Source organism: Pteropus alecto, unplaced genomic scaffold (genome assembly GCF_000325575.1).
Source record: "Pteropus alecto unplaced genomic scaffold, ASM32557v1 scaffold62, whole genome shotgun sequence".
NCBI classification, from domain to species: Eukaryota; Metazoa; Chordata; class Mammalia; order Chiroptera; family Pteropodidae; genus Pteropus; species Pteropus alecto.
In genome coordinates, this window is record NW_006432491.1 from 1,991,936 (window position 1) to 2,016,800 (window position 24,865).

General features: G+C 30.0%; 1 protein-coding gene across 2 annotated transcripts in view; it reads left to right on the forward strand.

Annotated features, from left to right (window-relative positions):
* Positions 1–24,865, forward strand: part of SNTG1 (syntrophin gamma 1) — a 510,335-nt gene that overhangs the window by 296,488 nt on the left and 188,982 nt on the right. For both annotated transcript variants that reach the window (XM_025043728.1, XM_025043729.1), the window contains 2 exons: positions 15,673–15,775; positions 24,542–24,624. In XM_025043728.1, coding sequence (XP_024899496.1) covers positions 15,673–15,775; positions 24,542–24,624 — 186 coding nt within the window. The remainder of the gene's footprint in view (positions 1–15,672; positions 15,776–24,541; positions 24,625–24,865) is intronic.

Consider the following 24,865-nt stretch of genomic DNA (forward strand, 5'->3'; position numbering starts at 1 on the left):
TCAAAACCCTTAACAGAATTGGTAAAAAAAAAAAGTACCTTAACATAATTAATGCCATATATGACAAACCCTCAGCCAACATTATTCTTATGGTGAAAAACTAAAAACTTCCTTTTAAGATCAGGAACAATGCAAGACTGTCCACTTTCATCACTGTTATTCAGTATAACATTGAAGGTCCTAGCGAGTGCAATCAGACAAGAGAAAGATATAAAAGGCATTCAAATAGGAAATGAAGAAGTCAATCTGTCACTATTTGTGGATGACATGATTCTCTATATAGAAAACCCTAAAGACTCCACAAGAAAGTATCAGAAAAAGAAGTGGAAAAAATAATTCCTTTCGCAATTGCAACAAAAAGAATAAACTATCTAGGAATAAATTTCATGAAACATATGAAGGACCTGTATAATGAAAACTACATGACCCTATTAAATCGAAAAAGCTATAAGGAAATGGAAAGATATTCCATGTTCTTGGACTGGAAGAATCAACATGGTTAAAATGACCATATTACCTGAAGCATTATACAGATTTAATACAATCTCCATCAAAATCCCATCTGCATTTTTTTAAATAAGTAGAACAAAAAATCATCAAATTTGTATGGAAGCACAAATGACCCTGAATTGCCAAAGTCATACTGAGAAATAAGAATGAGGCTGGAGGCATCACTCTGCTCTATTTCAAATTATACTACAAAGCAATAGTAATCAAAATGGCATGGTATTGGCAGCAAAACAGATACACAGACCTGTGGAACAGAATCGAGAGTCCAGAAATAAACCCATATATATATATATGGGCAATTAATTTTCGACAAAAATTCCAAAAACATACAGTGGAGAAAGGAAAGCCTCTTCAATAAATAGTGCTGGGAGAATTGGAAGGCCACCTGGAAAAGAATGAAACTAGACTGCTATCTATCACCACACACCGAAATTAACTCAAAATGGATTAAAGACCTGAATATAAGACTGGAATCAATAACATACATAGAAGAAAATAGGAACTAAACTCAAAGACCTTGGACTTAAAGGAGGTTTTATAAATTTGACCTCAAAGACAAGGGAAATAAAAGCAAAAATAAATGAATGGGACTACAGCAAACTAAAAAGCATCTGCTTAGCAAAAGAAACCGTCAACAAAGTAAAGAGACAACCATCTGAATGGGAAAATATATTTGTAAGCATTGCCTGCAGCAAGGGCCTAATATCCAAAATATACCAAGAACTCATATGACCCAATAACAACAACAATGAAAAAAAACCAAAAATCTAATCAAAAAATGGGCAGAGTACCTGAACAAACAATTCTCCCTAGAGGACATACAGATGGCCAACAAATATATGAAAAGATGCTCGACATTGCTAGCTATTAGGGAAATGCAAATCAAAACCACAATGAGATACCATCTCACACCTATTAGAATATCTATAATCAAAAAGACAAGTAATAACAAATGGAGAGGATGCAGAGAAAAAAGAACCCTCATACACTGCTAGTGGGACTGCAAATTGGTATAGCCATTAAGGAAAACAGTATGAAGGATCCTCAAAGAACTAAAGATTGAAAACTAAGAACGGATCTACCAAATGATTTAGCAATCCCTCTACTGGGTTTTTACATCAAAGACTTAAAAACCTATGTCCGATAAGATATTATTTGAACACTGATGTTCATAGAAACCCTATTCACAGTGGCCAGGATATGGAAGCAACTGAAGTGTCCTACGATAGATGATTGGCTAAAGAAGCTGTGGTACATATATACAATGGAATATTACTCAGCCATAAGAAGAGATGAAATACTGCCACTTGTGACAACATGAAAGGACCTTGATATAATCATGCTAAGGAAATAAGCTGGACTGAAAAAGTTGAAAATCACATGATATCACTTCTATGTGTGATATTAACCTAAAAGCAACAAATGAATAGTACAAACAGAGACTCGGAGACATGGACAATGGACTAGTGGTTACCAGAGAGTAGGAGGTGGGGGAGGTGGGAAGATGTAGACAGGGTAAAGGGGGTCAAGTATAGGGGGTTTGGGGGAGTGTGAAGTGGGTAGAGGTGACCAAATATATAGTAGCTGAAAGCAACTGGACTCTAGGTGGTAATCACATGATAGAATATATAGATGTCAAATTATAATGCACACCTAAAAATTATATAATTGTATTAACCAATGTTACCCCAATAAACTTAAAAAAATTAAAAATAAATAAGTATATCTAAATTCATTGTATTAGTTGGAGCTATAGTGCTTTATTTGCTTAAATTTATTTACTATTTACCAGGGGAGCTGCTCACACAAATTCACAAGCCTCTGACTTAAGGCATCATAAAAAACTTGATAAAAGAAATGGACACACACTGCTAGTTATCATTAAAATAATTAGATGAGATAAACTTTTCTGGGCATAAAAATGTTAACTTAAAGCATTCATAAAACATTTATAATCTCTAAAGCATTTCTATCATACTGACTTAATGTTGAAGATCTGGTCAAAGATGTTTTATATTCTTTACAAAATTATATTTCGGTGGTCAGATATGGAATATTTTGTATTGTCTAATAATGATTATAAAATATTTTTAATTTTACAACAGAAATCAGTTTATATTTAACAATATAAAATATTTAATTGAAAGAATTATCGTTTATAAAAATGAGAGCATGCACACTTGTTTTTAAGGTGATATAACTCAAAAACTGTCAGGAACACAAAACCATAATTACCATTATTTTTATTAACAAACGAGTATCAAATATTCTATGTACACATAACATTCTCTTGGACAAAAAGTTATACTAGAGGCTCTATTTTCTCCTTGCAGAGTTCATAGTTTAAGATGACAGCACCCACAAAACAAAGTAGTAATAGTCTGAAGGCATGCAATGTAAGATATTATCAGATGCTTGTGATAGACAATAAGTAATGTATGCTTTATTTTGGTATTTTTTACACTCTGTCCCTACAATTAATCATGCCCTATATATTCAAGAACTATAAAATATTATGCTTATTGAGTAACAAATAACTATGACTCTATCAAATAAATTTCAAAACCGTTACTATTTTTCTGTTAAAACCCACTGATTTTATATATATATATACGTATATATATATATATATACGTATATATACACACACATATATATATATATATGGTATTGTGTTTCTTTCTGCCAGCACATTATTTGACCCATTTTCCCACATCTACTTCACTCCTCCCCCCTCTTATCAAGAGACCTGCCCTTTGTTTTCCACTTTGTTACTCTGGACTAAATGAAAGAACTTATAGTATCTCTCTGATATTTTTCCTTGTCAACAATTGGAATATATCTCTTAGTTATATCAAAGAGAGTTTGATGATTGGTTTGGAAAATGTTTAAGTATTCCTTTTCAGTTTCCTTCACAAAGCAATATCAAAGAGAAGGCATACTTTATTGTTTTGTTTGATTCCCTTTACAATGCAAAAAGCATTGCTATTGTTTTTGTGATTTCTACACTGTAATAGAATTGAGATGGTCAGTTCAGTAGTGATCAGAAACAGTGCTGGTCCTAGATTTCAGCCCAACATGCTATATGTTAGAGACATCTTCATTGAGTCTCTAGTTTATAAAACTAAAATAGAAACAGAATCAGCAGCACTGTTGCAGCGATTTACCAGTTCAGTGATCTGACAAATTGTTGCCCCAATCAGTCTGTCAACATGTCTTTCCCATGCTTCCTCTTTTTTCTCACTAAGCTGTAGTTGTGAAGCAGTTCTGTCTGGGTTATTGGTGCTTCAGGTTGCTATGGAGATAGAGCAATAATAGATATGGAAGTAAAAGCAGCTTTTTTCCTTTCCTCTAATTACTAAGAAACATTAACTCTTATTGTACTCAGGACTTCAAATGTAACTAAGAAAGAGGAATGAAATAGGGGATTTATAAGACCTGAGTCTAGTGTCTTTAACATCCCAGCTAGGCAGAAAGTCCATCTTCCCTTATTCTAACCCACTTAGCACTTGCTTTTCAAAGGAAATGTTTGCGAGAATTACAATCAGTAGTTTTCTCCAACATTGTTTCAGTTAAAAGTATTATCTGTGAGTTCACATAACCTCAATGAACACTCATTCTTTTAAAATCTCTAAATGAACTATTTCAATTTTACCTCTTAAGTGATTAGCTTATAGATTTCTGAAACTAGCATTAATTTATTTCTTTTTATTTAAAGAGATAGTATAAATTTTGTTACTAAGTCATTGCTACAAAGTCACAAAAGATGCATAAGATTCCAGATGTGTTCTGACAAAATGCAGATTTAAGACATGTGAAGGCTAATATAAAAATAGACTGGCGCCAAAACATTTTTAACACATTGTCATTGATGCGTTTACTCCTTTCCTGGCAATTCCTTTGGATTGAGTGGATGGTTTGGAGAGGAATGAGGATGAGAATGAAGTCTGAGCCTGAAACCAAGTGCATGAACAGAGAGACTTCCTGAAGACTGGGTTTTTGATTGTTTTGTTTTGTTTTGTTTGTTTCTTTGTTTTGTCATTCAGGTATTACATTGCAGGAATGTCTTTAGAAACTCTGATAGACTATAAGTAGGAAGTAGACTAGAGAGAAGTTCAAAATGACAAAGTAAAAAAAACAATTGTTTATAATTTTGCTAAGGGTTATCCCTATATACTTTTAGTAATTTCCATATAAATAAGATGGAAATATAACATGGCTTCCAAATAAAGTACATGCATCTTGTAGAGTACATATATCACACATAACTTTTTTACCACTGGGGACGATTTGAACTTCCATGTCAATGAAAGGAATGGCGGGGAATAAAGGTGGAGAAGTGTAATTAGCATTTTTCCTTGGTTCTTTCTTATTGGCACAGTGAAGAATCACAGGTCAGTGAGATTTAGAAAAGGTTTATTAAAAGTATATCTTAGAAAGACAACGCATGATGCAAAGAAGACCATGGTTTTAACAAAGAGAGCTGTAACAGAGTGCTGTAACAACCCAGAAGTGGGGATCTCTGAATTATATTTAGACTGTGATAGGCGGTTTCAAAGGCATTCTTAAGTAATTGGCAAGTGAGGTCATTTTGATTGGCACTTGGCTGCTGTATAACACTTTACCTATTGTGCATGTGCTTACTCAGAATTCAGTCTGTTACAATTAGATCTATGAACTTCCGGGATAAACATGGTATTATAATGATAGTATAATGAAGCTTAGATTATGGGCAGTTTAGGCTATTACCTTCTGCATAGGTGTCTGTGGCCGATTAAACCAGTTAAGATTATGGCTGTCCTGTCCTTTGCCTCTGGGGATGCAGGCGTGATTCTCTTATTACCAATAGGGTGTTCTTTGGGCGATCTCCAGTCTGGGAATCTATTCCTTTGTTCCCCTACTGCTCATGTCTAGCTAACTATCTAACAATTTTACAAATACCTTATGGCTTGCATAATTGTCATATATACAACATATTTTATGTATATGAGAGATTTCTGTAAAGACTAAAATTTGAAGTCATTATTAATTAATAAAGTTAATATAATTTTTCTTCATATATTTAGCAACTTATAAAGCAGATTATTTTCTCCCTAGTCATTTAATATATTATATTTGAGACATACACATTTTCAAGTGTTTTACATTACCAAACTTCTAAAAAAAACTACTGTTTTCTAATGGCAGTACAGCTGTGTTTTTCTCTACACAAACTTCAGTTACCAAGAAAATGCTGTAACAGCCTATTCTGGTGGCCCTAACCATGATGCTAATGGTCTCAGAGTATTTGTACTGTACTCAATGAGCATCACAGGAGGTGGCATTTAAAATTCAGAATAACATATTTAAATTACTCATGCAATAGAACGGAATGACAATATATGGCAAGAAAGAGCACCAGCAGTTCTAAAATACTTACTTCTTGGGTCTATGTTGTGCAAACATGTTCTGATAATATGTATAAACAGATATTTAGTATCGTATGCTGCAACTGTACATCTAATGGGGATGTGATAATATTTAACTTTGTTTTTCAAATCTTGACAAATCTTCATTTTATATGAGATAATCTTATACAGAATTCTAAAAAATAAAAATAATGTTACACTTTCTCTTTTTTCTTAAAGAATTCTACTTAAATCTGGTGCACTATATACAAACTGGACATTCATGTAGCTGTGGTTTTAATATTTTAAATTTAGAATACACATGTGCATTTCAGTCCAATGTGATTATACAAAATAATATCATCTGTATATTAAATAATGGGTTTTCTTAAATATAGACATGTTCTATACCTCACTCTTCACCCTCAAATATATCATAGCTACACATTAAAATATGTTACAATATTTTCAGCCTGTAAAATATGTCCTCTTTCCCCTTCCTCCAAAATCTGAAGAAAATATATATACTTTATTAATGTACAATAACTCCATTTTATAAATATACTTTCCATTATTGAAGGAAAGTAGGGGGGCATTCAAACATAAAGATCTGGTTTGAATATTTCAGGACCTCAGGAAAGATTTGATTACATTTGGGATGGTAATTGAATCTTGCTAATTTGACAAAGTCACTGATGATCTCTGAAATATGACCAATGAGATAACTGCAGAATTTGGTGGCTGAGACCTTCGTATTGTGAGGTTTTGTTTTTGTTTGTTTTTCTATCATGCTAAGCAATAAGAAGAGTATACAAAACTTTAGTGACGTTATTAGCAGAGTGACTAGAATAAATACTGTGATGCCTATGATGTTGACTAGATTTGTGTCTGAATAATTTACATATGTTATTTACTTTTAAAAAACTTCCTTATATACTTTGCTTTTCTTTTTCTTTTTAATTTATTGTGAGTATTTGCCTTCTCACTAGTTTGGTAGTCTCTGGAATTAAAGGGCTTTATCATTCTCATATCAATGTTGCACATTCTACATTACATAATATGATGTTCTGAATATGGTAGACACTTGATGTATGTTTGTTATATTGATTCAAACTCTATTTATCAATCTTAAAAAGAAAATATGCACAAGTAAGTAACAGTCTTAACAATTTAGAGAGAAGCTACATACTCCATTTTATCTTGTTTTCTTGTACCTGAGTGGATGTCTTCTATCTCCCTCTCAGGAGGGCAGTGAAGTGGTGTCGTGTAACTATAGATGAAGGCATATGTGGAAGTTAAGAGATGGTGAATATCATCTTGAAATTACTATGAGAGTCAAATATGCTTTTTAAACAAATATTAAAGATTTGCCATTAAATAAAAGCCATTGAAGTTTTTGAAAAATGGCCCAGTTGAGAACAATGGAGAATTCATTTACACATGTAGTTTTACTTTTCAATCTATTACATATTAGCCGTATATTTGAACAAGTCACTTAACTTTTAAATGTTTTGAAATTCTCATTTGTAAAATAATAGGTAATAACTTTTGCCTTATTTACTTCACAGGCTTTATTTTATAAACTTAAGGCTGCATTATAACTTGCACACTTGATGATACATTATTCATTTATATATACACATATCATTAAACATACGACTGAATATAAAATTTTTAGTAGATACAAAATAACAAATCAAAAGAATTTATTGGTCAGACATTGTGGTCTAATATTCACTACAGAACAAATTGCCATATTGAATTATTGTTGAAATATTTTAATGTTGCATTTTGTGTTGTCATCTCTGAAAGTGTAGTGTTTAAAGAACCATTGATATGTGTGAAGGTTAATTAAGAATGATAGTGATAGTCAAGTCAGGATGGGTGGAGCCCCTGCTATAATACAGCCAGCATTTACCATGTTGGTCTAGTTTTGTTTCTATTGTTTAAACTACAATTAATATCTAATGAAGTGCAAGATTACAGCATATTATTCTTCGTGCTTTTTTCCAGTACAAGAGTGAAATGATGAACTTGAAAACTGTTCTTCACTATTTGTTGGCCTCAGCAAATCTAAGAACCATGGAACTTTTCTTTCGAGATTATCCAAGCATAAAGTCAAGGGTTATATGAACAGTGGCCTTCTGTAGGAATTGCTTATAAAAATTTCGAACAAAACAAACAAACAAATAAAAAGAAAAACAAAATAAAAAACGGTCTTCTTAACATTTTTTTTGAAAGATGTAACTAATTTGGCTAAAGTTAAAGAACAGACATAACTGTTGCAAAATTTACATTTCTGTACATATCTATCTACCTATATAGCTTTCTCATCTAAGCTCTGGGTTTGTTGTTTAGTTTAATGTATTCTTCTCACTCCTAGATTTGACATGGAATACTCTGTATAGTTTCTTACAACATTATTTTGGTAGTATTGTTTATATTTAACTCTTTAATTCATTAAAATGTGTTGTTAGTGTACCTTCTAAATAGTATCCTAGTTCATTTTTTTCTAAAAAAAATGCCAGAGGTGTCTGCGCCATTAGTGATAACCAGTCCTTTGAACACTAGATTAAAAAAATATATATCTTTACTATGTATTAGATGTTCTAGTACACTAGATCTATTTTAAAGTTTCTACCCATTTCTACTTATTGTCTATTTGTCTATCAATATCTTTCTAATGATATGTCCTAATAGCATATTTGGATGTTGATATTTCAACTCCTCCTAAACACTACTTCTATTGTTTTTTAAAGCATTTATTGGATGTTCAAAAAAATTTTGACTTTATTATAATAAAAAACTTTATCTAGTATAAGTCATATACTTGAGAGGGTTCAGATTTTATTTTCTGTCCTTCAATGAGAATTTACAATTTACTTCAAAGTAATCTATGCCCTATTTGTTAAATTCCTACAGATTTTATAGTTTTCTTTCCCTCTGATTTTTAATGTTTTTTTTTTTTATTATTATTTACTATTAGTGTAGGAAAAGGGTGTTTTACATTATAGTTATCTTATTTGTTTTAAATTCTAATTAGCATGTTAGTGGAATATTTTTAAGTAAACAATTATGTTTTTCATAAAGATAATTTTATTTTTTTAATATTTATAAAAAGTAATTTTATTTTCTTCTATTGTATTGGCAAGAAATCATAAAATATTTTTGAAGACATTGAGCATCTTTAGCTAGTACCTGATTTTAATTGACAAGATTTAATTGGTTTAACATTTAGGATAATTTTGATCATTTTTAAAGTTGACTTTATTAAGTTTATTCATTCAAGTCTATTTAATGAAAACTTTTTATGGACCAGGTGCCATGCTAAGCTTTTTGAATACATCTGTGGACAAGATATAGCTTGTTGCCCTTGTCTAACACACATTTTCATAGAGTAGAGACAGACAATAGCATATTGCCACAGTACAAAGTAAGTAGGAAGGTGCTAGTGGGGATGAAAAATGGCAGATAAAGCAAGTAAAAGAAGTTAGAAATTTTTAGATAGCTATAATTTTAAATAATTATGAAGGTAAGACTCATTGGGATGGTTTTGGAGCAGAGTAGAAGGAGGTAAAATTCAGCTATACAAATATGTAGGAAAAGACAATGCTAGGCTCAGGTAACAGCCAACATATTCAAGAATTATCATGAGATTTTCTTCTATTTTTATTTTTCTTATCATTTTTATTATAAATGCAGCTCAATTTGAAAAAAATGTCCTTTCAGGATTTCTAATGGAGATAAACAAAAACTCCACCTATTTATCTATCTATCATCTATCTATCTATCTATTCATCCATCATTTATCTATTACAATAAATAGATAATGCATGTAAATTTAACTTGTTAATGAAATTAATTATATTGATAATAACTTTTTGATATTTATCTAGGTATGTTCTATTGAAATAAAGGCTCACAGTACAATTTCATTTGTCATTTGTTGGGTTCTATATGCTAATAGCAAATTTAAATTTATTGTGTTTATATTCATATTAATGATCTCTTGTTTTTTTTCTTCAAACTATTTATATAACCTTTTTTTATTTTCATTTGATTCAATAACATGGACTGAGTAGACCAATAATTTTATGCTTAAATAATTTCTTATTTAATAATTAGATAAAATTTAGTTTTAAATTCATCTGTTTCTGATTTTTTTAAATAATTTTTTTATCAATCTAAAAATGTAATTTCACCTGCTTAATAGGGCATTTACCAGTGATTTAGCCACATAACAATAAGAAAACAAACTAAAATATTGTTTGAATAATTAAGGAAATCATCTCGAAATTAAAATAAATAATGAAAAGTATTTCTATAGTCAATTCAGCAAGCTAATAAAGTTTTCTGCTGTTGAGTTAAAGGTGGCTTTTCACCCACCTTTATTACATAGAATTTTGTTTTAGTGAGGTATTTAAAAGAAATAGAATTATTTTAGTCATAGTCTTAAATATTTCCGTAAAATTCAATCAAGTGTTTCAACGTTCTTGCCTCCTAAAGTAAATGATTATTTTCATATTAAAATTTATTATATATTACTATTATTATACATCAATTATTAGAGCTGAAATTTATTATTCAGTCAACCATAGTTTTTAAAACACATAACCTAATGTACATTTTTTACTATGATTCTTCATTTTAAAACAACATGAAATATAGACTGGACATGCCTATAGAAAGGATCTTATTGTACTTCTTTACATATACAAAGTGTTTTTCACAAAATGCAGGAAAGATGATGAAATGAAATTCATCCTCACTAATGTCACAATACCTTTGTTGAACTGTATGTTTAATAATCTTAATCCCCATCCCCATTCTATCTATTCCTAGCTTTTCAGCACTGATCTGTATGACCTGGTGGTAACATCTCTCAATGTGAGAAACGATATTTCTAAATCATCTCAAATTCTTTTTTTCTTTGTCTTTGCTTCTTCTAAATTCTGAATTATATTTGATTTCTCACAGTTAATTTACACACTAATGATGATGTGATATAATTTTTTCTGTATTCAGGTCTCTACCCTACTTTCCAGTTAGATCATTTCTGCTGTTATACTTTATTTACTATCCAACCCAACAGTGCTAGGTCTTATGAATCTTATAGACTTCTTTTTTGATTGAAAGTTTATCTCTTTAGAAGGCCTTATCTTCTGCCCTGAAAACTGGCAGCCACTATGATCTCATGTGTGATCTGTAAATGTAAATGTATACACCAGTACTCAAACCACCAAAAGGGTAGTATGTGCCCTCATCCTGTCATTCTGCACATTTCTCTGTAAACATAAATGTGAAAGTAGATACAGAATGGCTAGAGGACTCTCTCATTCATTTTAGGAAAGGCTTTAAATTACAGTTTCATCTTAAACCCTTACCCTGTAATACATGTCAAGTATCTCCCCCACCACAATCTAAACCCAATGCACAAAAAAGACCTGTTTATTTAATGTCCACATTTAATCCTATCTTAACATGAATAGTAAAGCCTGTTATTTTATCTATTTTTAACATGGGTGTTTTGCTTATATAGCAACCTATTTAATCATTCCTCAAAGTCATATTTCATTTTCTTTTTAGCTAAGAATCTGGACTTTAAGGATATGATTTATTGCACTTAAAAGTATATCAAGAGGGATGAGTCCAAAGTTAAAGTGAAATTCTAGGTAACTGTTGTCCATTTTTGTCATCAATGAGTAGCAATAATTATCTTTCTCCCTTGAGATCTAAATCTTATTTGTTCATTCCGACATGCCAGACTATTAACTATTATCTTCCCAAGCTGTGTCACTGCTCTTATTGCTACTGAAGGTGATAAAAACCCAGGCCAGGCTCCTTGCCTTGTTCTCTAAAGGCATTTCAAACCTGCTCTCCCCAAAAATCCCAATTATGCAAACAATAAATGTTTCATATTGTGTTGGTGTGTGTGTGTGTGTGTGTGAGAGAGAGAGAGAGAGAGAGAGAGAGAGAGAGACAGAGACAGAGACAGAGAGAGAGACAGAGATTCCTGATGTGAGCTGAAGTTATGTACAGGCAAAGAAGAAATCCCTATTTTTTATCAATTAAAAACAATCCCTTAGGTTGAGTGTGAGAGAAAAATGAATAAGCAGAGCACAGAGGATATTTAGGGCAATGATAATATTCTGTATGATATGATAATGGTGTATAGATGTGATTATACATTTGTCTAAACCCATGGAATATACACACCAAGAGTGAACCCTAATGTAAATTGTGAACTCTGGGTAATAATGATGTGTCAATGTTGGTTCACCAAATGAAAAAAATGTAATACTCTGATGGGGGATGTTGGCGATGGGGGAGGCTGTCCAGGTGGGGGAGTAAGGAGTCTATGGAAAATCTCTGTGCTTTGAGCTTAAAACTTTTCTATACAAATGAAAATTTAAAATAATCCCTAGTCATGAGCATTCTTGACTTTATACACCAAAGCACTGGCAGATAGTTAACTTCCACTTCAGAATCTCATATAAGAAAAATGGACTCCAAGTAGAAGAAAGAAAGGGAAAAGAACAGAAAATGAGTTTATGAAGTTGACAGATGAATGGAACTTAAGAACATTCAGTTCAGGAACTGAGTTGTTAGGTGCATCATGGTTTAATTGAGCAAACTTATAAATCTCTCTTTTAATTTCATTTCCCTTTTCTGTTCTTACTGATTGCCACAATTTACCAATCTGTCCCTTTGCTCATGTACACACCCAAGGCAATAACTGTGCTAAAACATTATCTGATTAAAATGTACAGCATTTGATTTACATTATAAAATGTGAATGCAAATTAAAACGACAACTGGATTTATTAGTGCAGATCTCTGATTTTGTAGGAAGATGACATTTATCATTATTCATGACATAGAATTTATATTCTCCAAGCTGACACTATCAGGCAGATAAAATATGCATTCAAAGCATAGTAGAAAGCCTGAATAAAAAACATATTATCTCAATCCTGTTGACTGAAAACATGAATATTTGTGCATTAATTAAAAATGTGTACACATCAAGAACTTGAAATTGTGATTACTGGGAAAGATACCTATAACTGATCTTTTATTAAAAACAAAACAAAATTATCTCTCTAGGGTGAGATTTTATAGTTAAAAAAATACTTTTTTTTTCTGTTATACCTGAACAAAACTTCAAGATTAAAGTATAAATATAGTTTTAAAAGAAAAGTAGTTGTCCATTGTCTATTTCTGAGGCAACCATTTATTTAATTTTTTATGTCTAATTTATTATCATGTTTACACTTAAAATGCTCCTACTGTTATTTATTGATTATTTAACTCTAGATATTGTCTATTGTACATTTACTATAGAATCTCAGAGTTTAGTTATTGCATTCTACAGCTCCATATGTTTCACTGAGTCACAAACTCCTAGAACAGTTAGAAAATAATGATAATATCACTATTAAATGTCAGTGCAAAACATAAGCCAAGTTCATAAGTTCATACTAAGCCAAAAATTAAATGAAAAGAAAATTGTAAGTTTGAATGGGATTGTGTTGAATCTATAGAAAAGAAAATTGATATCTTTACAATATTATGGCTAGTAATTCATTGCACAGCATAGTTTTTCATTTATTTAAAAATTAATATTCCATTTGTTTGTTGATATTAAATCAAAATCAATTGATCTTTGTTTATTAACTTTGTATCTATGTTATTCTATACTAAATTTGCTTACTAACGTACCTGTTAATGTCTCATGTAATCAAGCCTATATATTCTTAAGGATTTTTATGTTCTAAAAAATGTTACCTCTAAATAATGAGAGTTTAATTTCTTCTTCCAACACTTACACATTTTATTACTTTATTTTGCCTTATTACAGTAAAATCTGAAGAAATAATGAGAAAAATGGAGATAATTGACATTTTTTTTGCCTCATTTCTGAACCCAGAGAGAAATGTTTTAATAATTCATCAACTATGATGTTTCTTAAAGGTTTTTTTTTGTTGTATGTACTCTTTATAGTATGGATATGCCTTTGTAGGCTCAGTTTTCTATAAGTTTTTATCAAATGAATGTTATGAAATGCTTCTATCACATTGATTATATGTATATAATATGTATTTCATTTTATGTATATATATATGTATTTCATTTTAAACCTATTTTCTACTGTTAATGTGATGAAATATATTGTTTTTTTTAGCATGTGTATCTGTATCTCTGTTGTTCAGACTGGGTTGATTTTATTGTTCTGGCCTCAAGTTTACTGATTCTATCCTCTGTCTTATTCACTCTGGTATTGAGCCAATCCAGCATGTTTTTTTTGTTTGTTTGTTTTGTTTTGTTTTTTAAATTTATATTGTTGTATTTTTGTTCTAATTCTTATTTGGTCAATTTTTATAAATTGTATTTCTTTGTTAAAACCTTGTAATTTTTCATTCAGTTCAAGTGAGAATTTGTAATTTCTTGTTGAAATACTTTATTGTATCTTGGCCATTTTGCCTATTATGTCAAGATATTCTGGCTCTTATTTAAGATTTTTTTTTTTTTTTTACCAAGAATTTAACTCTGTTTAGCACACATACATTAGCCTAATTTTGTGGGCTGTGGTTTAATTAACAATATATTTAGAGGCTGTTTGTTGTTACTTTGATCTGATTTAACTTGTGTCAGCGAGGCACCTACTGTTTATTCTTGGTGCTGTTGGAGGTGAAAAGAGCTTTTCCAGGTTAGGTTCCTGGTGCCACTAAGTGGATAAAAGAATGTTTTACACACCAGTGGGTAGTTAATTTCTGTATTTGGTAAGAACGTTTAAGACAGCCCTCATCTGTCCTATTCCTCTAGTCCTGGGGCCCCTAATCAGTTCTTCATTTTCATTCTAATTTTCAGAATTCTACTTTGGTTGTCTCTCCCATCTATTTATTTATTTATTTATTTATTTATTTATTTAGTATTTGTGGTTGTACTTACTAGGGATGAGTAGGGAGAAATGACACTATGCCATCTTGTTGGGACCAGAAGTTATTTTAAATCATTTAGATAGCCAATACTTTAATGACTTGAAGTTGAGCACATTTTGTATACGTTCCATAACCAGTTATTTCCCCATGTCTATTAACTGCTATTTGCTAATTATTCTTAATTCTCCTCTTAGTTTATGTGACATTTTTAAAACTATAGATATACCTACATCTTTTCCAGGTATGTTTCCAATAATAAATCTTCAGCTTTTTGTAATTCTTTTAGCATTCTTTACATTTATCTTAGATGTTTTGAGAAATTGACATCATTTTAACTGATAGAGCTAGACCTCATAATTACATCATTTGGAAAATGTCACGAGTTATCGATAATGATAGTCTTTATTATTTTTCTAAATTTTCATGAAAAGGAACATAAATGATAATATAATAGGAAAACAAAACCTATTCATTTTTTGCAAGGATATTAGTGAATTGGGGCAATTTGATTTAAGTAAAATTAGCACTCTGAATGACATATATAAGGTCATTGATTTGTATATCTCCAAATGTTGCATAATAGATCCTCAATAAATATTTATTAAATTACTAGATATAGTAGTTTGAGCACTGCATCTTTCTGTAGACTTCAAAATTCCTCATATTTGCCTAATATAGACTGTAAACTCAAGACAATCCCAATAAATGTGAATGGAAGACGATGATACTGTGAGTGAACAGAGGACCACAGAATGGTAGAAAGAGGTTTTGTAATCATAAAAATATTGTGAACATACTGATAATGGTATTTTTTTAATGCTTTTGTATTTTAGGTACAAGTTCTTAGAAATGCTGGAGAAGAAGTGACCTTAACAGTGTCTTTTTTAAAAAGAGCACCTGCTTTCCTCAAACTACCACTGAATGAAGATTGTGCATGTAAGCATTTATGAAGATTAAGTAAAATGCTCACATCACCATATTTACTATATCCTGACAGTAATTAGTAAATTATTTTTTAAATTGGGATTTCTGCCTGAATACAAACAATTTTTTATGTCACAAGTCATTCTATTATTCTTTATATAAAAAGAACAGATGTTAATTTTGTTTCAAAATTTATTCATTACATTTACAGTTTTCTTACTCTATAATTTGAGAAGCATTATTTATTAAAAATAAGTATGATATCAAATATATACATTGTGTATATCTATTAAACTTTATTAATAATATTTGATGAATATATTTTCTCAAATTAAAAGCTGATATACATTTATTTGGCTACTGGACTTGCTAAACAACTTACACGTAAGTTGTCCTGATGAAAATGCAAGAGTAAAGGATGCACCTGTCTATGTGGATATGTAATAATTTTCATAAGGCCTACTTAAAAATTTTTGTATTATTTGCATATAATGAAATACAATCTATATATTTTATAATATTCTTGGTAAAAATAAAAATATATTTTTAACTGAGACATAATTTGCATGCAAAGAAATTCAAATATCTTAAATGTGTAATTGGAACAATTCTGAAAGATGCACACATTGGCTTACTCCACACTCTTTTAAATCACAGAGTGGTTCTTCTGTGCCTCTTCTCAGTAAATAACACCACCAAAAACAACCATTAACTTTATTCCTTATCATCATGTATTAGTTTTGCTTTTTCGAAAACTGTATAGAATGGAATCATATTGTATTTACTCTTTTCTGTCTGGCTTCTCATGTACAATCACTTGTTATATATTTCAGTAGTTTTTTTCATTTATATTGTTGTGTGATATTCCATTATATGAATATAGTAAAGTTTGATAATGCATCTCTTGTTAATAGACAACATAAATGTTTCTAGTATTTTGCTATTATTAAAAAAGCTGCTATGAACATTTTTGTTCAAGGCTTTGGAAGTCTTACAATTTTATGTCACTTTTATAAGTACCTAGAAGTAGAATAGCTGAGTTACAGGATAGATACATTATTAACTTATTAACAAAATGCCAAACATGTTTCCAAAATGGGCATATATATAAAGACTCTCACTTTCTACTCCAGCAAGTATATGAGAGTTCTAGTTGCTCTATAATTATTCAAATATTTGATTGTCAAAGATTTTTTTAGCCGTTAGATTGAGCATGTAGTGGTACCTTGTCATAGTTTTAATTATAGTTTCCCTGAAGACTAATGATCATTAGCTCTTTATTATGTTCATTTGCATATTTGATTGCCATTTGCATATCTTATTTTGAAAAGTGTCTATTCAAGTATTTTTGCCATTTTTCTATTTGTAATTCTTTATATTATAGCATTACAAAAATTTTGAAAATATATTCTGTATACAAACCTTTTGTCAGTTATATGTTATATTTTCACTTAGGTTGTGCATAACTACATTTTTTATTTAAAATTTTCTTAAGTTTGCAGTTTTTAATTTTTTTAGACTTTATTTTATTTTGAAAAAATTTTTATGTTCAATTACAGTTGACATTCAATATTATATTAGTTTCAGGTGTACAGCATAGTGATTAGACATTTATATAACTTAAGAAGTGACCAATTTCTCGATAAGTTTTGTACCCACCTGACACTATACATACATATTACAATATCATTGACTATATTTCTTATGCTGTAGTTTACAGCCCTATGACTATTTCGTAACTGCTGATTTGTATTTCTTAATCCCCTCACCTTTTACACCAGCCTCACAATCCTTTCCCACATGAAAATTATCAGTTTGTTCTCTATATCTAAGAGTTTATTCTGTTTTGTTTTTTTTCATTTATCTTGGTTTTTAGATTGCACTGATAAGTAAAATCACCTGATATTTGACTTTCTCTGTTTGGCTTATTTCTTTTAGCATAATATCTTCCAGGTCCATCCATATTGTCACAAATGTAAGATTTAATTCTTTTTTATGGTTGAGTAATATACCATTGTATTCTTTATCTAATTGTCTGTCAATAGACACTTAGATTGCCACTGTATCTTGGCTATTGTAAATAATGCTCCAATGAACATAGGTATGCATATATATTTTTTAATTAGTATTCTGAATTTTTTGATTAAATACCCATAAGTGGGAAAGTTAGATCATATGGTCATCCTATTTTTCATCATTTGAAGAATTTCAAACTGTTTTCCATAGAGGCAGTAACAATTTTCATTCAATTTGCAATTCCACCAGCACGGTACAAGGGTTCCCTCTTCTTCACATCTCGCCGACACTTGTTGCTTGTTGATTTATTGATCATAGTCTCACAGGTGTGAGGTGATATTTCATTGTGGTTTCAATTTGCATTTCTCTGCTGATTAGTGATGTTGAGCATCTTTTCATATGTCTATTGACCATCTGTATATCCTCTTTGGAGAAATGTCTATTCAGGTCCTCTGCATATTTTTTAATCTGATTTTTTTGTCTCTTTAGTGTTAGTTTGTATGAGTTTGTTCTATATTTTGAATATTAACACTTTATGAGGTGTATCATTGGCAAATATCTTCTCCCATTTAGTAAGTTGAATTTTTATTTTGTTGATGATTTTCTTTGCCATGTAAAAACTTTTTTGTTTGATGCGCTTCCATTTCTTTCTTTCTTTCTTCCTTTCTTTCTTCCTTCCTTCCTTCCTGCCTTCCTTCCTTCCTTCTTTCCTTCCTTCCTTTCTTTTCTTTCTTTCTTTCTTCCTTTCTTTCTTCCTTCCTTCCTTCCTGCCTTCCTTCCTTCCTTCTTTCCTTCCTTCCTTTCTTTTCTTTCTTTCTTTCTTTTTTCTTTTTTTTCTTTTTCTTTTCTTTTCTTTTTTTTTTTTTGTTACTCTTGCCCGAGGAAATATATTCAAAAAATTACTGCTAGGAGCAAAGTCAAAGAGCTAACTTTTATTTTTTTCTAGGAATTTTATGGATTCAGGTATTACATGTAAGTCTTTAATTTATTTTGAGTTTATTTTTCTATATGGTTTAAAAAAGTGACCTAGTTTCATCTTTTCACGTGTATATGTTCAGTTTTCCTAACACCATTTATTAAAAAGATAGTCTCTGCTCTATTGTATACTGTTGCTTTCTTTGTCATAGATTAATTGACCATACAGGTTTATTTCTGGGCTCACTATTGTGTTCCATTGTTCTATATGTCTGTTTTTATGCTTGCACCATACTATTGTTTGGATTACTATAATCTTGTATTACAGTTTGATATCACGTGGCATGATACATCCAACTTTGTTCTTTCTCGAGATTGCTTTGTCTATTCAGGGTCTTTTGTAGTTCCATATAAATTTTAGGATTATTTGTTCTAGTTCTGTAAAAAATATCATTGGTATTTTGATAGGGATTGCATTGAATCTATAATACTTTGAATAATATGGACATTTTAATTATGTTAATTCTTTTTATCCATGAATATGGTATATGTTTCCATTTATTTCTATTGTCTTCCTTTCTTTCTTCAGTGTCTTAAAATATTTCAAATGCAGATCATTTGCCTCCTTGGTTAAATTTATTCCTATGTTTTTTGTTTTTTTTTTTTAGTTTTTGATGCAATCATAAATGGGATTATTTTCTCAACTTCTCTTTATTATATTATTGTACAAAAGTGCAACTAATTTCTGAACATTGACTTTGTATCCTCTACTGAATTATTTACTGAATGTATTTATTAGTTCAAATAGTTTTTTGATGACTCTTTAGGATTTTTTTTTCTATATAGCATCACGTCATTTGCAAATGATGACAGTTTTGCTTCTTTCTTTCCAATTTCTTTTTTTGACCAATTTCTTTCTTTTTTTTTTTTTTGACCAATTGCTGTGGCTAGGACTTCCAATATTATGTTGAATAGAAGTGAGGCACTTTTGTATTGTAATTGTTTTGGAGTTCTACACACTGTGTCCATATAGGACAGTAAACTTAACTGATAAATGTCGTGTGTGTTCTTACTGCTCTATCTGACTGGCAATTTCCCCATTTCTCTCTTTCTTCTCAGGCCTCTATATTTCCTGAGACACAAAATATTGAAATTAGGTCAATTAATAACCTCATAATGGCCTTTAAGTGTTCAAGTGAAAAGAATTAATCACACATCTGTCACTTTAAATCAAAAGCTAGAAATGACTAAGCTTAATTAAGAAGGCATATTGAAAGCCAAAACAAGTTGAAAACTAGGCCTTATGCACCAGACTGTTAGTCAAAAAATGTGAATGCCAAAGAAAAGTTATTAAAGGAAATTAAAAGTGCTACTCCTGTGATCACACGGATGACAACAAAATGAAACAGCCTTATTGTTTATATAGAGAATGTTTTTGTGGTTTGGATAAAAGACCAAACCAGCCACAACATTCCCTTAAGCTAAAGATTAATCCAGAGGAAGGTCACAATTTATAACTGAAAGAGGTAAGAAATCTTCAGAAAAAAACAGTGAAGCTAGCACAGATTGATTCATGAGGTTTCAGAAAAGAAGACATCTCCATACATTAAAAGTATAAGGTGAAGCAGTGGGTTCTGATATAGAAGCTGCAGCAAGTTATCAAGGAGACTATTTAAGATAATTAATAAAGTTGGCTACACTAAACAAGTTTATCAATGTAGATGAAACATCTTATATTGAAAGATGATGACATTAAAACTTTCCTAAGTAGAAATAAGAAGTCAGTATCTGGCTTCAAAGCTTCAAAGGACAGGTTGACTGCCTTGTCATTTTAGATTGAAGCTCATGCCCATTACCATTCTGAAAAATCCTATGGCCCTTACAAATTATGCTAAATATAATCTACCTGTGCTCTATAAATGGAATGAAGTCTGGATTATGGCATATCAGTTTATAACATGGTTTACTGAATATTTTAAGCTCACTGTTGAGACCTACTGCTTAGGAAAAAAAAAAAAAAAGATTTCTTTCAAAATATCACTGCTCATTGACAATATACCTGGTCGCCTAAGAGCTTTGATGGAGATGTACAAGATTAATGTCGTTTAATTTCTGCTAACACAATGTTCATTCTACAGCTCATGTTTCAAGGAGTAAATTTGACTTTCGAGTCTTATGTAACAAATACATTTCATAAAGTTGTAGCCACACTAGATAACATTCCTCTAATGAAACCAGACAGAGTAAATTGAAAACTTTCCAAAAAAATTTTTTTTTCCATTTTAGATGTCATTTAAAAGCATGTATGATTATTGGGAAAAGGTTAAACTAGGAACATTAATGGGAATTTGGACAAAGAACATTCGATTTTCATAGATAACTGTGAGGATTTCAACACTTCAGTTGTGGAAGCAATGTTGGCAAACAAGAGAATAAGAATTAGAAGTGAAGCCTAAAGATGTGACTGAATTACTGCAATATCATAATAAAACTTTTGTGGTTGAGGAGTTGTTTCTTATGGTTGAGCAAAGAAAGTGGTTTCTTGAGATGGAATCTATACTTGGTGAAGATGCTGTGAATATCGCTGAAATAACAACAAAGGATTTAGATTAGATAAGCTTAGTTTGTAAAGCAGCAGTAGGGTTTGAGATTATTGACTCCAATTTTGAAGGAAGTTTTACAGTGGGTAACATTCTATCAAACAACATTGCATGCTGCAGAGGAATAGTTGATGAAAGCCAGAGTCAATTGATGCAGACAATTTCTTTGTTGTCTTATTTTAAGAAATTGACATAGCAATCCCAACCTTCAGCAATCATCACACTGATCAGTCAGCAGCTAACAATATCAAGGCAAGATCCTCCACCAATGAAAAAGATTATAACTTACTGAACGCTCAGATGATGGTTAGCATTTTTTTTATCAATAAAGTGGTGTGGTGGTGTGCACATTGCTTTTTCTTTTCTTTTCTTTTTTTTTTTTAGGCATAACACTATTGCATACTTGATAGACCATAGTAATGTAAACATAACATTATATATACTTACTTTATTGCAGTGGTTTGGAACTGAACTCATAACATCTCTGAGATATGCCTATAATGTCTTTAAAACATCCCCTAAGATAGGTTCTTCAATCCTGCATTGTTTTAAGGTAGTTTGGTTATTCTAAGTCCTTTTCATCACAGTATACATTTTAGAAATAGTTTGTCAATTTCTGTTAAAATAATTTTGAATGGAGCTAAATTAAATTTATAGAAAATTTGAAAAATGAACCTCCTAAGAACTTTAAATTTTTTACTCTATGAACATAACATAACTTTCATTTATATTTTAATTTTTCTCAGCAATATTTTAATGTTTCAGTGAAGAAGTTTTGTGAATCTTTCATTAAATTTATTTTTAAACATTTTTTGTTTTTTCTACTTTATTATGAATGGTATTTTAAAGATTTCATTTTCTAATTATTTGTTGTTAACATACAGAAATACATTTTTATATATTGATATATTTTATAACATAGTTTAATTTTCTTATTAATTTTAGAACTTTATCTTCTTTAATTTTTTTCTACATATTATATCATCTAAAAATAATGAGTTTTGCTTATTCCTTTCCAAACTATATGCTTTAATTCCTTTTTCTTTTCCTATTCCAATAGTTAGTATCTCCAGTAAAATGTTGAATTAAGGTATTGAGAGCAGACATCCTTTTTTGTTGAAGATATCAGAGGGGAAATTTTCAGTCTTTGATCATTAAGAATAATGATAAAATTTTCAGTCTTTTATCATTAGGTATAATGAACTCTAGGTGTTTAAAGATGTCCTTTACCAAATTGAGGAACTTCCCTTCTATTGCTCTATTACTGAGGATTTTACTTTTGTTTTCTTTCTTTCTTTTTAAATGTAAGTTGATGTTAAATTGTCTCAATTTTTTTAATCTATTGATATATATATATTTTTAAATTCTTTTGATATGATGAACTTTTAATAATTTATTTTGAATGCCAAATCAAGTAATGATAATACTTCATTACTATTCACATAGTAATGAAGTATTATTATTATTATTATTATTATTACTACTACTACTGGTTTAATTTGCTAACGCAGTGTTAAGTTTATTATTGTAAGTTTTGGTAAAATTTCTTTCAGTGTTCTTGTCTACTGCAACTAAGTTGTTAATAAATTTTATTAAGATTATTCATTTTATGCTTTGATTTTCCTTTTAATATGTGTTGGCTTGCAGTAGTGTTGCCTCTTTTATTTCTGATATTGGTGACTTGTATTTTCTCTCTCTCATCAGATAATTTGTACTATGGGTTTTATTAATCTTTCCAAAGAATCCATATTTGACTTGGTTAATTTTGAACGTTATTTTCTATTTCATTATTTTTCACTTTTATTTTTATTATTTTCAGTCTTCTATTTATTCTGTTTAATTTTTCTTTCATTTCTAACTTCTCAAAATGTAAGCATACATCTTTGAATTTATACCTATTTTCTTTGTGTTCATACATTCAAATCTTTTCTTTCTTTTTAGGTTCATGATTTTATGTATGTATATATGTATGTATGTATGTATGTATGTATGTATGTATTTATGATGACATTGGTTAACAAAACCTAGTAAGTTTCAGGTGTACAATTTAACAGTAAGGCATATATATACATTGTATTGTGTGTTCACCTCCCATAGTTAGATTTCTTCCTGTCACCACATATTTGATCCCTTTAACCCCATCTTTAAATTTTATTCAAAGGAATGCTATAGATGCATTCACAGAATAAGATATGTTATGTTTTCATTTTATTCAGTTCAAAATGGATATAAATTGTGTGTGCATTAAAATTATCATTTCATAAAAGAAATGCAGATAAACATCAACAGGAAAAGTAGCTCAAAGTAATAAAATATTTAAGATTTAAAATGTCAAAAAACTAGTTCCAGGCTAGTATAGCAAAAAGGGGTATGATTCCCTTGTTAGCATCAGAAAAACTATAGAATTTTAGGCTAATAAAATAGGTTAAAAATAATTATTTTTAACACATTGTTTAATATGTTAGAATTTTTATTTATGACTCCGATGTTAGAATTTAAGTATAATATTTCAGAAAAACATTGGAAACCAATTACATTAATAGCTCATACTTATCAACTTTAGCAACTCCAAAACACGACTTTAAAAAAGTTAAACAAGAGAGAATCAAGAAATATGTATTTGAACCCCAATTATAAAAGTTACCACATTGTGAAATCTTAGAAAATCAAACTTTGACACCCATTAATAATCTTTAAAAAATAGATATTAATAGGTTTCTCATAAGGGTCTAATGTGAAATTTTTTAGTTGTACTTTCGTAAAATTAGATAGCATTAATGAGAGTACTTTCAATTATAGTATACACCAAGAGTGCTTGTAATGACAGAGCACAGGCATAATTATAGAAAATTATGGTATCTAAAGATAGAATTTGTGAGTAGATTGAAACATGACATTATGTAAACTTTTGTAGACAAACAAAAATGTTATAAGTATTGTCCATAAGCATAAGTCACTTTGGATAATAAAATGAAATATTACTTTTATAAGATTGCATAATTTTCTTAAAAAGCTTTAATATTTTTGAAATCAAAGATTAATATTTGTAGGTCTCTTTTATGTTCCAATAACTTTAGTCAGTTTACTTGAAAAACTCTAGCTTTGCTATAAATGCAATAAAAATTTATCTTACTATCTGATTTACTTGATATAATTGAGTATACTAAATATACATAATGTAGAATGCATTAGTTTAGAATAGTTTTGTGTTCTAACCATTGGGGTGTTGTGTTCTTATTCCCTATAGGTGCACCAAGTGACCAGAGCAGTGGCACCTCTTCTCCTCTTTGTGATAGTGGCTTACATCTCAACTATCATCCCAACAATACAGTAAGATAACTGGAACATATTTTAGATTAATAAGGAGATAACAAAAAAGAAACCCAAGAAGAATGTGTATATTTATAGTTTACAAAAAACTGCTATTGAATCTATTTTAAAATCTTTGGTTGCTTCATCATTTAAGTGTTATGATAAGCCAGAAAGAAAAACATAAGTAGGTCAGTTATTTATTTAATGTTACTTTTCTCCTTTCGGGTCTGTATTAGGCCCTTTGTAAGCTGTAGAGACT